A 14,046-nucleotide genomic window follows, 5' to 3' on the forward strand; every position below is an offset into this window, starting at 1 on the left:
CCAACCCTAAAATGTTGTTCCAGATACAGCCAAAGTGTATCTAATGTATCCATCGAAGACATCCGATTTCATAGCCTGTCAGATTCCGTTGTTTTAATGATATCATCAAAAAGCAGAAAAATGTCGAGCACAAATTCTTGAATTTGTGAATGTTATACGCTCTTCTCATCTATATCTATATACCAACCAACCTCTTTAAAAACTCAGCATCTTTCCTCTTACGGACATTTTCGAAAAATTGTGCTTTCCATGTGAGAATGACGTCGGGATATTTGCAAGTAGTCTGCATTCTAACTTCTCTCAAGCCTTTTGAAGAAATAGGCATCACACTCCGCTCATTCCATCGATAGCGAGAGCTTTCAATATTAACAGCAATTGATCTGTAACGAGGAATATTTGTTAGTACAATACTATTGTGTATGAATGACTCGTGTGTTGTTTGCTAGAAGAGCTTGCGTGGCTGTCATGCAGAATTCACTATCAAACCAAGGCAGATTCCCACCCTATTTAAGGCGGACAAACTCTCATATTAGGTCGCTCTTGGATATTATAATGCATTAGATCTTCTAGGTGGTCTATTGTCGCTCTCTCCTTTTTTCCTGCCCATCGAATTGTGGGTTATTCGGCTATCTCGCTTAAAAGCCTGGAACATTATATATTCCGAGACGGGCGACCTTATTGATTGCGGTTCCGCAAACGAGTAAATTCACAATAAAAGAGCGTCTGTGATTGAATCTTAGCCTCTTTTATAATAGACACAAAATTTGGTATTAATGTATAGAGAATGCAGTAAAAGAAGTCGAGACCGCTGTAGAGAATTCTATCAAGCCAGGATCTTATCGGTCTGTGGTAACCCCTCAGATATGCACGAGCACCCATCAAATCAGATTCACATTATAGACTCATATGTTTATGTTCTATCGATTTATCAGTATACGAAGTTACTTTTTGGCAAAAAAACCTTAAGGGACAGGGGTACGATAGGTGCCCGAAAAGCATTTTTAATGATCTGAGATGAGACGCAAATGGAGAACCACTCAGTTCAATCCTATCGTATACAATTAGCCGAGTTCCCTTAGCAAGGAGCTCTCGAAAACTAATCTTCTAGCAGTCTCTCACTCTCATTGTCTCATTTCCAGCCAATCAGTCAAAGAGTCAAAGATGAGGAATAAGCTGTGCAACATGTTACATAAGAATCAATAAAAGGATTGGTCCCTGACATTTCTCTTTATATACGAAAAGAGGAGAAGCAGCGAGCCACAAACGTTTCTTTCAGATAATCATGAGGCAGTTCATGTTGTTACTGTATTGATATGGTCTATACAAGTATACGCAGGAATATGTTTTGATTCTTCTATTGGCACGAAAGCTAGTGTGCACCAATTTAGTGATTTGAGACGGCCCAAATATCTTAGTAACTCTTTCTACAGCCTTTTGGATTACGTGGAAATTATCAGAAGCGAAGCTCAATTACATATGATTGTATATATAAACAGAGAAAAATTCTGACATGCTTGAAAGGAAACTTACATACGCAGGTATTCAGATTTAGTTGATTATAAAACAGCTAATACACTCAAAACTCTCCTTTCCCATGGTCGACTCCTCGGAGTAGGTACATGCAACAAGTTCGAGAATTTGGTTTCTGATGCACTCAATCATTCTGGCGTAAGGGCTTTCTTCACTGAACAACCTGTTATATTTGGCGCGATAACTTATGCATCCCCTCCAGTTCAATGAAGGCTCGGTTTGAATATCAACTCAGTACGGGCCCACCCCAAGTCCATAACCTTATTGACGCTGAACAATTTGTGCTAATCAACAACATTTGAGATACCGCCCATTGGACAATAGGAACAGTAGCCATTGGCACACCGTACCTTAAACTCTGCAATATGCTCAACGACAGATACTGTCCATAACATGCGCTCATACGGCCATCTTCCTGTGACCGAGGAGCACCCGCGTAGAACAATGGCCACAATGCCTTTGTGAGAACCGTTTCTTAAATGACTGCAGTATTATTACCATGGCAATACCCCCTAATGAAGGAGGTTCAATATGAAGCCGTAGACAATATGTTTTGATTCTGCTAGCGTACTTCCTCTAAACTTCCATTCATTCTTAAAGATTTGTTGAGACCCAGCTTTTCGAAAAATCATTAGAAAGTTCTTTACAGTATTCTACCAACCTTGAGAAGCAGTATCAAGAAGTTCCAGTAGTAACTCTTCATCACATTTCAAACTCCAAAACAGCTTTTCGAGTATCTAAGAGTCTTCTTTACTCATTAACTTTCAACTTAACTTCAATTAACTTGCTCAATCACAGCAAGTCCTTACCAAAAGTATCAAGATGTCTTACCCAGATTTTCTTGATGACATGGAATCTCAACTCGCCAGCTACTTAGGCGAAGATCCATCCACATTCTTATCCAATGAGAATCCGACTGTTTCCGCTCCTGTAGACTCGCTAGAAGAGTCATCCTACGACGCGAATGGGCCCTTCACCTGGGACGATTTCCTCAATGAAGAGGGAATTGAAACACACTCTCCTCCTGCCAGCACCTGGGAATGGGATCCAATCCAGGCAGATTTCTACATGAATGAAATTGTTGCGCCTCCGACAGTTGATGAACGCTCTTCCGAAGAGTCTACGCAGTCAGCTAGACAAGAAGAAGATGTTCCCACCAATTCCGAAAACGAAAATACCACCGAGCAACCCATAACAGCATCTGCCGAGCCTGAACTTCAACTGGAAGAAGACTTGAACATCCCTGATGATGATCCTCTTTTCGGCGGCAGCACTTCTGACGACATAGAAGTTACCGAGACTAACGAGGGAAATCAACCAAAGGCTGCGGCACAAGAAACCAACAGCTCCCCTGAACTTTTGGCTAATACACCACAAAGTGGTGAAAGTGCTACTTCTGCGCCGATTACTTCAGGCTCAGATCTAGACAATGTCAACACAGAGAATGACGATGATTCCCTGTTTGGTGACTTTGATGGTTCTGAACTCGGTGATGGCCCTCAGCCCCCAGAGAATGAATCGGCAACAGGTGATAAGACACCTCTTGACACTTCGACAGATAGTGTCGACGACCTGTTTGGCTCTGAATTCGGAGCTGACTTTGAGGCGGAACTTGCGGCGGAACTTGAGGCTGAACTCAAGAAAGACAGTGCAAATGCTGCAGCTTCCGCCGTTCCAAAGCACACTGGGCTTCACCTTCCAGAACCTTCTCGGAAGGTGGCCAAATCTCAGGGCCTACATCTTCCAGACCCCCCACGTGCAATGGCTAATCCACAGGTATTGCACCTCCCCGCACCTCCTCGGAAGTCGGTTGCTCCTCAAGGACTGCACCTCCCAGAACCTCCACGCGCAGCTGTCAATCCTCAAGGGCTGCACCTCCCCGAGCCCCCAAATGCAGTGGATAGTTCACAGGGGCTGAATCTCCCTATTGCTCCTCCTCGTGTAGTGGCCGATACAGAGGGGCTCCACTTACCAAGTCCATCTCCTGCGCCAGTTGCACAGCAGAGCGGAGTCGACACATCGGCTCCAGAACCGACTGACGGCCAAGAGGATGAAGCCTCAACTAGACGCCGCAGAGTCAGAGCCAGCAGAATCCCGAGATCAGATATGAGCCAACCTAAGGGTAGGGGACAAGCAGGCAAAGTCCTTACCCAACTCTCTGGACCAGCTCCCTCGAAATTGCCAGACACTGCACCAAGCTCATCCTCTGGAGCTGAAAATGCCGCTGAGAAAGTGACGCATTTGCCTCGATGGGCTTTTGGCAAATACACCAATTTTGGCAAACCTGTCGCTGGAAGCAGATATCGGAAGCCAAATAACTCGGTGCAAAACCCGATACCCGTTGACGATGAGCAGGAGTCTGCGGAGCAGACTGATGAGATAACCAATCCTCAATCGCAGGTTACAGTCCAGTCAAATGCTGAAATAGTCGGTGCCATTGACCTAACTTCGGATGCTGGGGATAACATGGCTGAGGATAGCATTCAAGAGAGTCAAAATCCGACTTTCAATAATGGTCAAAACTCTACTCGTACTTTCGAGAACTTCCAGATCCTTGCCTCTGGCAATGATATGGAATTCACATATGGCGATGACCAATTCTTGAATTCTCCCGGCGAACTGAACTTTCCACCGGTTATGGACAATGCAGTACCCACTCCAGAACTGCAGGCATATCAGTCGCATAGTTCCGCGGCCCTGGGTATCGCACCACCTGTCGCTCCCCAGTATGGGGTTCTTCTTCCTCCTCCCACAGTGGGGGATTATTCGCTGTACGGACAAGACCCATTGGCCAGAAGCTGCAGTGTCCATCCAGTACAGTTGCCTAATGTGCAAGGCACTGACACATTCGTACATCAGTCTCCCTACACCATGGAACAGACCGGTGTTCAAAGCTTCCAGCCCGCTATTCAGCAAATGCAGACTGGTAACTACGAACAAGAAAACGCGTATGGTCTAGGCGATAACATGATTCAAGCCACCCCTGCAGACATCGGAGGCAGCCATTCCTTGGGACTGAATGACAGTCGTCCCACCAAGCGTCTCAGCCACGAACGTGCTGAGTATAGCAATCCTCGAGTCTTAATGACATACGGCGAGTTCAGGCAAATCTTCCCGCAAGAATTAACACGTGGGTGCTTCGAGGTCGCCATCCAGAACGAGCGGGCAGCAGACACGGCAATAGTTGCCAGGGGAGGAATTCCCCCTCAGAGACCGACCATCCGGAAATCGATCATCTGCACCTGGACCCAGGTCCAACATCTGAATCGGTGAGTTCCCCCAAACAGCATTCTAATTTTAGATGAATTCATTGCTAACTGAAACTTTCTAGAATTCGTGCTGCAAATGGCGAAAAATTATTCGAGCCAAAGCCGAATGCACACAAACGACCCGAAGCTTTCAAAGAGAGCTTACGGAGGAAGAGACAAGAACGCGGTGAAATCTCGGAATCGGAGGAATCCGACACGGAACCAGAGGCAAAGCGATTGAGACTCGCTCAGGAGCCAATGCTAATGGCTCAGTCGTCTGGTGAACAAAATGGAGAGCGTAGTTCGCAGATACGTCCGACTCAGCCTAGTAATCCACAAGGATTGGCTGACGTACCGCACCTTCCTCCCAGTCACGGGATTCCTCAAGCGCCACATCCTAAGAACATGGGTCAAGCTCCGGCTATGCACATCCATCAGCCAGTGGCACAGTCTGCCAAGAGAAAGATGGTGCCGGAGCAGTGGGAGAGACTTGAATCCGCGGAGCAGGAAATGGAACCAACTGCCAAGCGACCGAGAAACGCCGCGCCATCGAGCCAGACTATCGCGCCAGTGAGCATCCAATCTATGGCTAAACAGTTTCAAGACTACGTCTCGGAGAGACAGTCTGAATACCTGAAGTTTCGAGTGCCTGAGTTAAGAAAGCTGTGCAATGATCGTGGGGTCATACATCCCAATGTCAATGGCTTGATGAAAGGCGGTCTGGTGGGCGTTTTGGTGGGACAAGATGTAAGCCTCCATCCTGTTTATAGCCAAATGCATCATCAAGCCCAGGCTAAAATTGCAACCGGTCAGCAACATCCAACTTCTGGTGTTGGCAGAATGGGTAGAATGAACCCACCAACAGTTGCTGTCAATCGCACCCAGCAACAGATCAGAGCACAAGATCGCTTAGGAATGCGACAGGATCGTCCCGGACCTAATTCTGGTCCTGTCAACAGCATGGGGAGCAGTTGTGGTCAGCAAGGTCCATTACTGTTCCGTCCCACTCCTAGCAACAACGCAAATCGTCCTAGATTTGTGGGGAATGGTAACGCTGTTCAGCCATTGAGGATTTTTGGTCGCGCCCAACAGTTGCCGATGAGTAGGGACGTCCGTGGATTGGCCAATAATAGTGGTCAATCGCTGGGCAATATGAGACAGCCTCCGGTGATTAGCCAGCCTAGTCATGTGTCTTTGGCAAACCAAGACCGGGAAAATCTGTACGCCCAATCACGACTACCGGTCAGCGTCCAGAACAGTGGTTACAACCACAGCGGCATCCAGCCAAATGTGAATGGAGGTCGCAACAACCATACCGGCACCAACGCTCAAATTCCAGCTTATGGTATTGCTGGTGATTTTGGTACTGGAATTTATCCGCCAGCAATCGATGACCGTCGGAGAAAACCCAGGATTCAGGGTCAAGATGCACCAAGCAGAGTTCCTCGAGGCAACCAGAGGAGCTTTCCACAACCTGCAATGAACAACACCGCAGGAAGATACACTGCCGCTCAGCAGCCGATGCTTGGTAGTGCCAGTTTACATGCTCCCGGACATCACCCAGCCAATACTCTTGGCTCACAAATACCAAGACCAGCACACAGCCGAAACATGGGTGGCGATCCCCAAAGGTTCATGCAGAACCATCCTCAAGGCAGCATGTACCCAGCTCCCATGTAAAGTCATCCTCAGGGAGCCCGCCAACAGCATGGTGCAGCTCAAAATTCTCGGCCACCTTACTATGGTCCGCCTCAAGGTTATCGATTCAATGGGCAGCGTTCGGATCCTGCGCCACCGCGCTGAGCTAGAGGGGCAGTGATATGGATTGGGAACGGATTATTTGTTAGCAAGAGATAGTACTGCAGAAGAGAGGGTTTCCGGGTTTTGAAGGGTATAGAAGGCGAATGTCGGTATAGTTAGTCGATTGTTTCTTTTGGTAATAGGCTTTTGGTTAGAATATTAGAAACCCAAGGTTTTTGCAGGTGTTTGGAATTTATGTTGAATTTTATACCCCTGGTTGTTACTGGTGTTTGGTTGTTTTGGTCAGAAGAACTTGTCGTCTGGAACATGTACCAAGTAACACATAAATTGTGGCTTGTGGATGGCTGATATTAATACTAAATGAATGAATACCAATTTTGATTCCCGAGGTCATCTCCTCAATTGAAATGCACAAGTGATTTGATAAATTAGTGCCATAGAAATCCGTGGTTGTGAATCGTGATGTTTTCTTTCGAAATGGTAATGGCTCAAAGTGGTGGTGAAATTAATGATGTAATCCAATTGTATGGACCACATGACATGTTCCATAATACTAAAGACCTGTGGGGAAAAATCGAATTAGCTTGATGATCTCAATATCTCAATAGGGATTATTCTGTACATATATACGCATATCGAAAGCTCGCTTTCTAATTCTTTGATCTTCCTTCCGGCGAAAGATTTCTCACAGACTATTTTTTCGTGGAAAAGTTATGACTGAATGAACTTACCTCTTTGTGCCAATGTTCATACCAGAAGAGCCTAGATTTTCCTTCTCGAGTAGAGTAGCTTCGAATTCCTTCATAATGAATTATTTATTTGAAGGTGACAAGAAAAGCTGCATTTATTGATTTCAATCAAGAGATGTGAATGTGCTTTACTTTATGGTTATGAGCCACAACAGTAAATGACTGAATATTAGTCCGGAAAAGAGCACGGGACCTCTCATATGAATGAGTTGAATCAAGAAGTCGATGGGAAACATCATTTTCATTGATCAACCTGAGGTTCAGTAAAAATGGAATAGAGACCTTCGAAATATCGATGCATAATGACATGGGTTTCTTTTCTCCCTGCTGCTTAATAGTTGCACTTCACAAAAGAGTTGATCTTTCTTGTTACTACAAGCTGTTGACATGATATTATTTATACAAAAGCTAAATACACACATGTATATAGTGCATCGGCTGTATGTATCCAGGTGTATATAATACATAGGCCACATGTATATGAAAAGTTCTACATGGCTCAATACTGCATTTGGCCTCACTCCGAATGGCTGTGAAGCGAAATTCTCGGTTCAAAAATAGTACGACAACAGTATCGAAGTAGACACTAGTAAGATCACAGTCAGACTAGATGAAATGATGGCCGAATTACTGATTAGCATCGTAGTTCAAGTTGAAGAACATAAACACTAGCCTTTTCTTTCGCATAACGATTGCTCCTAATCCATTAGCCGAATTTCACAAGCGGATCTGGTTCAATGAACTTGTTTCTAAGACCTTCTATCAAACTCAAGCGAGTTCATGAGAAAGGGTTATATAAACTTCTCTTTTTTCTCATACCTCTCCAGCGTACATGTCCATATAACCACATTTCTTTTGGACACAAATCTCATCAGCCTGATTTTCAAGAGGAGTAAGATCAACGAAACCGTCGATTTGCAGACTTCTTCACGTGAGCTTCACACCACTGTCATGTCTATTCTGCGATCCTTGAGAGGCTCTACTGCATCGAAGAACACTTAGAACAATGGCAAAACTGGTCTGGAGTATTCCCTGATAAGAAATAAACTTCTGCGTAGAGCTCATGGAAGATTCAATGCGAAGAAGATCATTGCCGTTGAATTGGAGTGGCAATATCCACCTGATCATCCTGACCCGAGGTTGGACATTGTCACCCGCCGATACTACGCGACGTCGCTGAGCAAAAGGTTTAACTCAGTTCTAGTGAAGTGATAATGAGCAATTAAAAAAAAGGAACTAGATGATAATGAATCATGTCAGCGATATTAACCATGAAAGCTTATTTGTGTGACGCTCCATGACGTTCATTTTTCTGATCGCGTACTAGTAAAGCAGTCTATACTACTAATTCCGGAGATGAAAATGCGAATGGTGAGGCTGAAGTTCATGACAGTAATGAGAAAGGCAGTGAATGAATCAGTCATATACGATAGTAGTATCGATATCAAAACATGGCAACTTCTCTTCCTTGGGAGCCTAGAAGACCATTCAGAAGGACTCAAAGCTTGCGCAGTTGTAAATTGTGAAGAGCTAGAATACTCAGACAATCAATGCGATCTTTGCGATCATTTCGTGTTTCTGATTCTCTGAAGCTCATTCATGAGTCGTTGTTGTAGACAAAATGGCTACTGAACAGTCGTATTAAGCCAGTAATCGCTCGTCGTTGTACCGAAATCTCGGTCTTCTCTTCTCCTTCTCATTCACCCGCACGAATGTAGAGAATGTCGGTCAACACATCAAACAATCTGTACGTAATCAGGTACCAAAAAACGTACCCGGTGACCCCGCACCGTTTCCACTCAAGTTCTCCAAGAAGCTCAGCCATGATACTACTCATTCACCTAAGACTTATTAGACCCCTGATTGCCCACTTTTTATCAGACGCTCTGAGCGATGTCGTCAGATCATAGAGCCCACGGCTCGTTCTTTCATCCTGTAGTCGCACATCTACTCAGATAAGCAATTTCCTTTCGTCCTTCGGCCCAGTCATCACATATAAATAAGCAAGCTCCCGATAAACACGGAGATCCCGACCGGCATTATGACTCGTGCATATATGGAGATAGCTGGTGAGCAGCCGAGCAAGCCACTTCGCCATGTGATATAGCACTATAAAGCGGGACCAAGGCAACCAAATAATCTCTAGCAAGAATACTAAGTGACATTGCGACGAATAATAAAACGAATGAATTGTACTGGCGAGGATACGATGATGAACACTAGTTCAGCGACGCTAAGTACGCCCCAGCGTTTCTCACACCACCTATCGCTTTGTCGCCCCCATCTTCAACGTTTAATGATATGTCATTATAAGAATAGATATACTCAATCCTGAAACTAATGAATGCCACGCCAAAATAGCGGTATCGGAAAGGAGTAACAACGCAAACGGAAAGTAGTGGGATCTGACCAAATATTCCGAAAGATCGGTAAATTACCTTTAGATTGGACAGAAACCCTTGGAGGGTAAGCATAAACATAAGCATGTAGTCTGCTACCCACGTGGATAAATATGTGATTTGAAACGCATGCGCACATGCGATGCGTACTTGGGATGGACGCATTGATTGGCACTTGGGATGGACGCATTGATTGGCACATGAGATGCAAGGTGCCATGTTGTCGGGCAGCCGCAAGGCAGCTCACCTCGTACAAGCCATGGCTATTTTAGCATACTAGTCAGATGGAAATATTGGCTCTTTAGGTACGATATGGTATAGTATAACGTGAAATATGCGTGATTGCGGCACAGTGATAGCGTGCTGAATGAAGCAAATTGTATGGCTGAAAGGTTACCGACTGCGTGGTTCAGCAAGGTGCGTGCAGGAGGAATGCGTTTTAGATTGGAGATAAAAGCTGAAAAAGTAAGGTTAGTGTATATGCTAAGAAGGAACTTGTTCGTCAACGAATGAATCAATCAATGAACATGTCCATATCTGGCCTGGTCGGGTAGATGTACTCGCGAACAGATCAAGAACCTAAGGTTTTTAAGTTTCCCGTCCCGCCCCATCCCTCTCCTCCACCTCCACACCTACATATGTTTCATTTCAGAACACAACACACTTATTTTCGTACCTAAATATCTTTCTCGACTAGGACGATCACCTGATCGGAGCTTCATGCACAAAAGCAAAACATCTTTCCCGTATATTAAGAATCGGAAGTCGGAGCTGAACCTGACTTGGGTAATGTTACACGAAAACTAGGGACATTCCGGGGTGCCAAGAGTCCTGATGTACAGACCCGTGAATCATTGATGTACTTCGCACAAACGGACGGGCTGATAGACTATCAGGTTGTGATACAAGAGTGACAAGAAGAGAGATATCACATTATTACGGAGGATTAGTATGAGGTCTGTACGCGTCTTGACACAGGTGGTCTTGCCGCTTGTGTAATAGGTTTTGCATGACTGACCTAAATGTCAAACGATGCAAGTGAGTATATATTTCCTTTTTTCTTGCGTTTCTTGGAGTGCAGTTTGGAGTGCATGCATGCCGGTACATACCTGGACTTCTTCTTTTCTTTCTTTCTACTCTGCACATAATACATATGCGCTGCAGCCGCATCACAGAGATTCAAAACGTGGCAGCCCAATATCTAACCAAACCCAAGCCTTCTCCAGGAACGCCTTTTCTAGCAAACAGCTGACTGTGAAACTAAAGGTTCACTGACTCAAAACCGTCTCTCTCCCTCCAGTATCCTCGAAAAATATGATTCGGGTAATTGACGAATGCTCGAATAGTTTGACTGGTTTTAATGATTAATCACCATTAAAGTTTTTTGTAAATTAACTGCATTAGTTTCTCGGAGAGATTTAGGATGTTTGCTGAATAGGGTGGGGGTGGCTCTGATTATTATGGTGGGAACTTGGAAAGCTCGTACTCCGTAGCGGAATGAGAAGTGCCGCTAGGTTCATGGGAGAAGAACCCATCCATCTACAGGGAAGAGTTTGTAGCGGAAGAGTAGATGTAGGATTATCGAGGGGTGAAGTTGGGATGAGGTTACACAAGATTTTTCATCTTCATGCGATGCGATCATGGAGATCTTTGAAGAATTTTGAAGTAATCGTACGAGTAGTCGTATAATGAATATTATGTGCAAATATACCTTGGCAACAAGGTCCTCAATGAAGGAGCTCATTCTATTCCACATTGAAACCAATCACCGATCTAGAAATTGACATCAATTTAATCATTCATTCCTCCGAAACTTGGCTCGGCATTCACGTCAATCGAACGTTGACACTAATTCTTTTCAGAGTAATGACAATTCTTCTGCATCTCGTCACATTCGGCATTCGGTGCTCACTGAAAATTTCGCTTGATACTCCCTCATTTGAGTATTCGTCGTAAATATGTCATTATCAATACCTACCAAACAATAAAACAGACCTAGATTGTGTTTCCCCGGTCTAAAAAACTCTAATTGATGAAATTTCACTTGTCATACGTAGTCAGAGGGTATATTGAAGATCATTAAAGTGTAAATATCGGGATTCGCAGCTTCGCATCACAAGGTGTGCAGTAATCAGGGAAGAACCTTTTCGCAGAATGATCTTTAGAGCGAGTGGCGCATTCGTGGAATTAGAGTCCGCCAGAAGCGAAAGTCAAATTTGCGATCTGTTCTTTGGTGAGCTCGTTCTGTGGTGGAGATGTGTATGAAAATATGGACACACGAACGAAGAAACAGGCATGATCCTTCAGATATTTTTCGCAAAGCAGTGGTTCTCTAGGTTAGGTGAGCGGAAGATTGAAAGATGGGTAGAGTGGTGGACAGCTGCAGGCTCGGGAAGATCAAGGACCTCGTACACGCTCGTGATCTAAAATCCTGAACTGTTGTGTAAACGTACTTGATGTGTAATTTCAATTGGGAAGAGCGCGGTCGAAGGATATCTGAATGAAAAGTTGAGCAAGCATGATCCCTCAAGGACTTTACAAGGCAAGATGTTTCCTAGGAAAGCTGACAGCTTGATGGGAAATGGCAGTGGCCACCATGGAAAAATGGTGGGGGAAGTGGTAAATTTTAGGGTGGAGGTAATGGGAAAAGGGTCATGTCTTTTGCACTCTAGCTTGTGCAATCGAAGTGCGGGCCGCAGATAGGCCGCAAGCAATTTGAAGATGGAGAAGCAGAGGATGCAATAGAGCCGAAGAAGCTTGATCCCTCCCATATTCGCAAGGTAGGATATTTTGGAGTAGTTGATAAGCACGACGGGGGATTCGGCCGAAGAAAGTTGTTCAAGATTGTGCCCTATAGCATGAACCAAGGTTCTAGGGATGAAGATTTGAGGGGTCGACGAGGTAGATGCGGCAAGAGATGGAGTACTAAAATGGAAATCTGTAAGGAATGACACTTTTTGGTGCGTGAGCGCAAGTATAGACGGGCAGTTGGAGGTCTTCGAAGATTTGGGAAATTCACAGAGTTGCAGTTTTGAACTTTGAGGGGCAATGGTGGGAAGGTCTTTGCTTTCGATATGCGCGCGGAAGCTATCGGTTGAGGTTGTGATCGAGGAAGCTAGTGAATATTCAAAGGATTTGAAGCAGAGTAATGGATGGAAGAGAAAGACGCTCAATAGCATCAAGCCTCCGACTTGACATAAACAAAACGTACATGAACAAGCAGGTACAATCCACATAAAGTATCTGTACCTGCATTCCCATCATCTAGCGGTGAACAACCTCCTTTCTCGCCGAGCCTGTTTCTCTTCTCGAATTTCTCGAAGGAATAAGGGGATCCTCAAATCTTCGTATCTGCTGCACTGCTCCTGCATTCGGATTTCTAGTCAAAGCAAATGTTCCATAGTATGCGCAAAAACAATATATTTTAGATGATCTTTAGACGATAGTTCGCTCAGCGAAAGGTGCGCGCGTCAAAAAGATCCATAATTGTTGGTGACGAGATAAAGTTACCCCTGAAAAGAACCCTGGATTCGAAAGGAAACACCCGATGATCGGACCCGTGGAGGAGCGCTTATGCAGGGTTTAAACTTGCTAGGTTGCCCGTTTTTGGTTGATGGTAACAATAAGTGGTATGAGCCTCCTTGGACAGGGCAGAAGTTGAGTTTGTTATGTGCAGAGTATGGAGACTGATTGGAGAAGGGACATGGGGCGATCATGAAATCATCACTCGCTATCATTATATGGATAAATTTCGCTGTCGTATCGCTCTCGTCAGGATATGCAGTATGATACATAGCCGAACCAAAGTTCGACAACTTCTGGATCTTCCGAATTTTTTCATCGGGATGAGATGAGTTTGGGATTTATGTAGCGAGAGGAAGCTTCCGCAGAATATCTGAGCATGTAAATGGATATGTATCACATCTAGTGGGGAACAAACCGTTGCTTGGTCCGTGGTATTGGGATTATTAGGGGGTTGATTTGTTGTAATACGATTGGAGAAACGGCGAATTGTCAAAAGAACCCCTCCTCCTTTCTCCCGGTTTGGAATGAAACCGAATACAAAAGAGAAGGGTCTTGATACCCCGTCGAAACTGGCGGTGGAAGATCTGGAAGAAATTTCATTCAAAGTTTCAAAGATTTCTGAATCAGTTCAATCAGATAAATCCTTGATCTAGAAGCGGAGATAATTTTGAATTATATGGGATGACACCGGAGTCATACAAACGCAATGAAAACTGCAATCAAAACTGCATGATCTTATCCACCGTAATGAGGTGTTGCAAAGATTATCCTCCCAAAGCCCGTGTATGTTGTCGAACTTGTTTATATATCTGAGACTGTGTAACGAATGTCGTT

General features: G+C 44.6%; 2 protein-coding genes across 2 annotated transcripts; both read left to right on the plus strand.

The window, feature by feature from the left end:
• Positions 1–2,352: 2,352 nt before the first annotated feature.
• On the plus strand, positions 2,353–6,581 carry EAE97_008338 (uncharacterized protein; the record flags this gene model as incomplete). The annotated part of the gene is made up of 3 exons (XM_038878852.1): positions 2,353–4,799; positions 4,862–6,409; positions 6,461–6,581. The coding sequence occupies 3 exons, from the start codon at positions 2,353–2,355 to the stop codon at positions 6,579–6,581; spliced, it is 4,116 nt and encodes a 1,371-aa protein (XP_038730532.1).
• A 5,653-nt stretch (positions 6,582–12,234) lies between these two features.
• EAE97_008339 (uncharacterized protein) lies at positions 12,235–12,638 on the plus strand (the record flags this gene model as incomplete). The annotated part of the gene is made up of 2 exons (XM_038878853.1): positions 12,235–12,306; positions 12,360–12,638. The coding sequence occupies 2 exons, from the start codon at positions 12,235–12,237 to the stop codon at positions 12,636–12,638; spliced, it is 351 nt and encodes a 116-aa protein (XP_038730533.1).
• Between the last annotated feature and the right edge of the window lie 1,408 nt (positions 12,639–14,046).

The sequence above is a fragment of the Botrytis byssoidea genome (genome assembly GCF_014898295.1).
Source record: "Botrytis byssoidea strain MUCL 94 chromosome Unknown BBYS_017, whole genome shotgun sequence".
Lineage (NCBI taxonomy): Eukaryota > Fungi > Ascomycota > Leotiomycetes > Helotiales > Sclerotiniaceae > Botrytis > Botrytis byssoidea.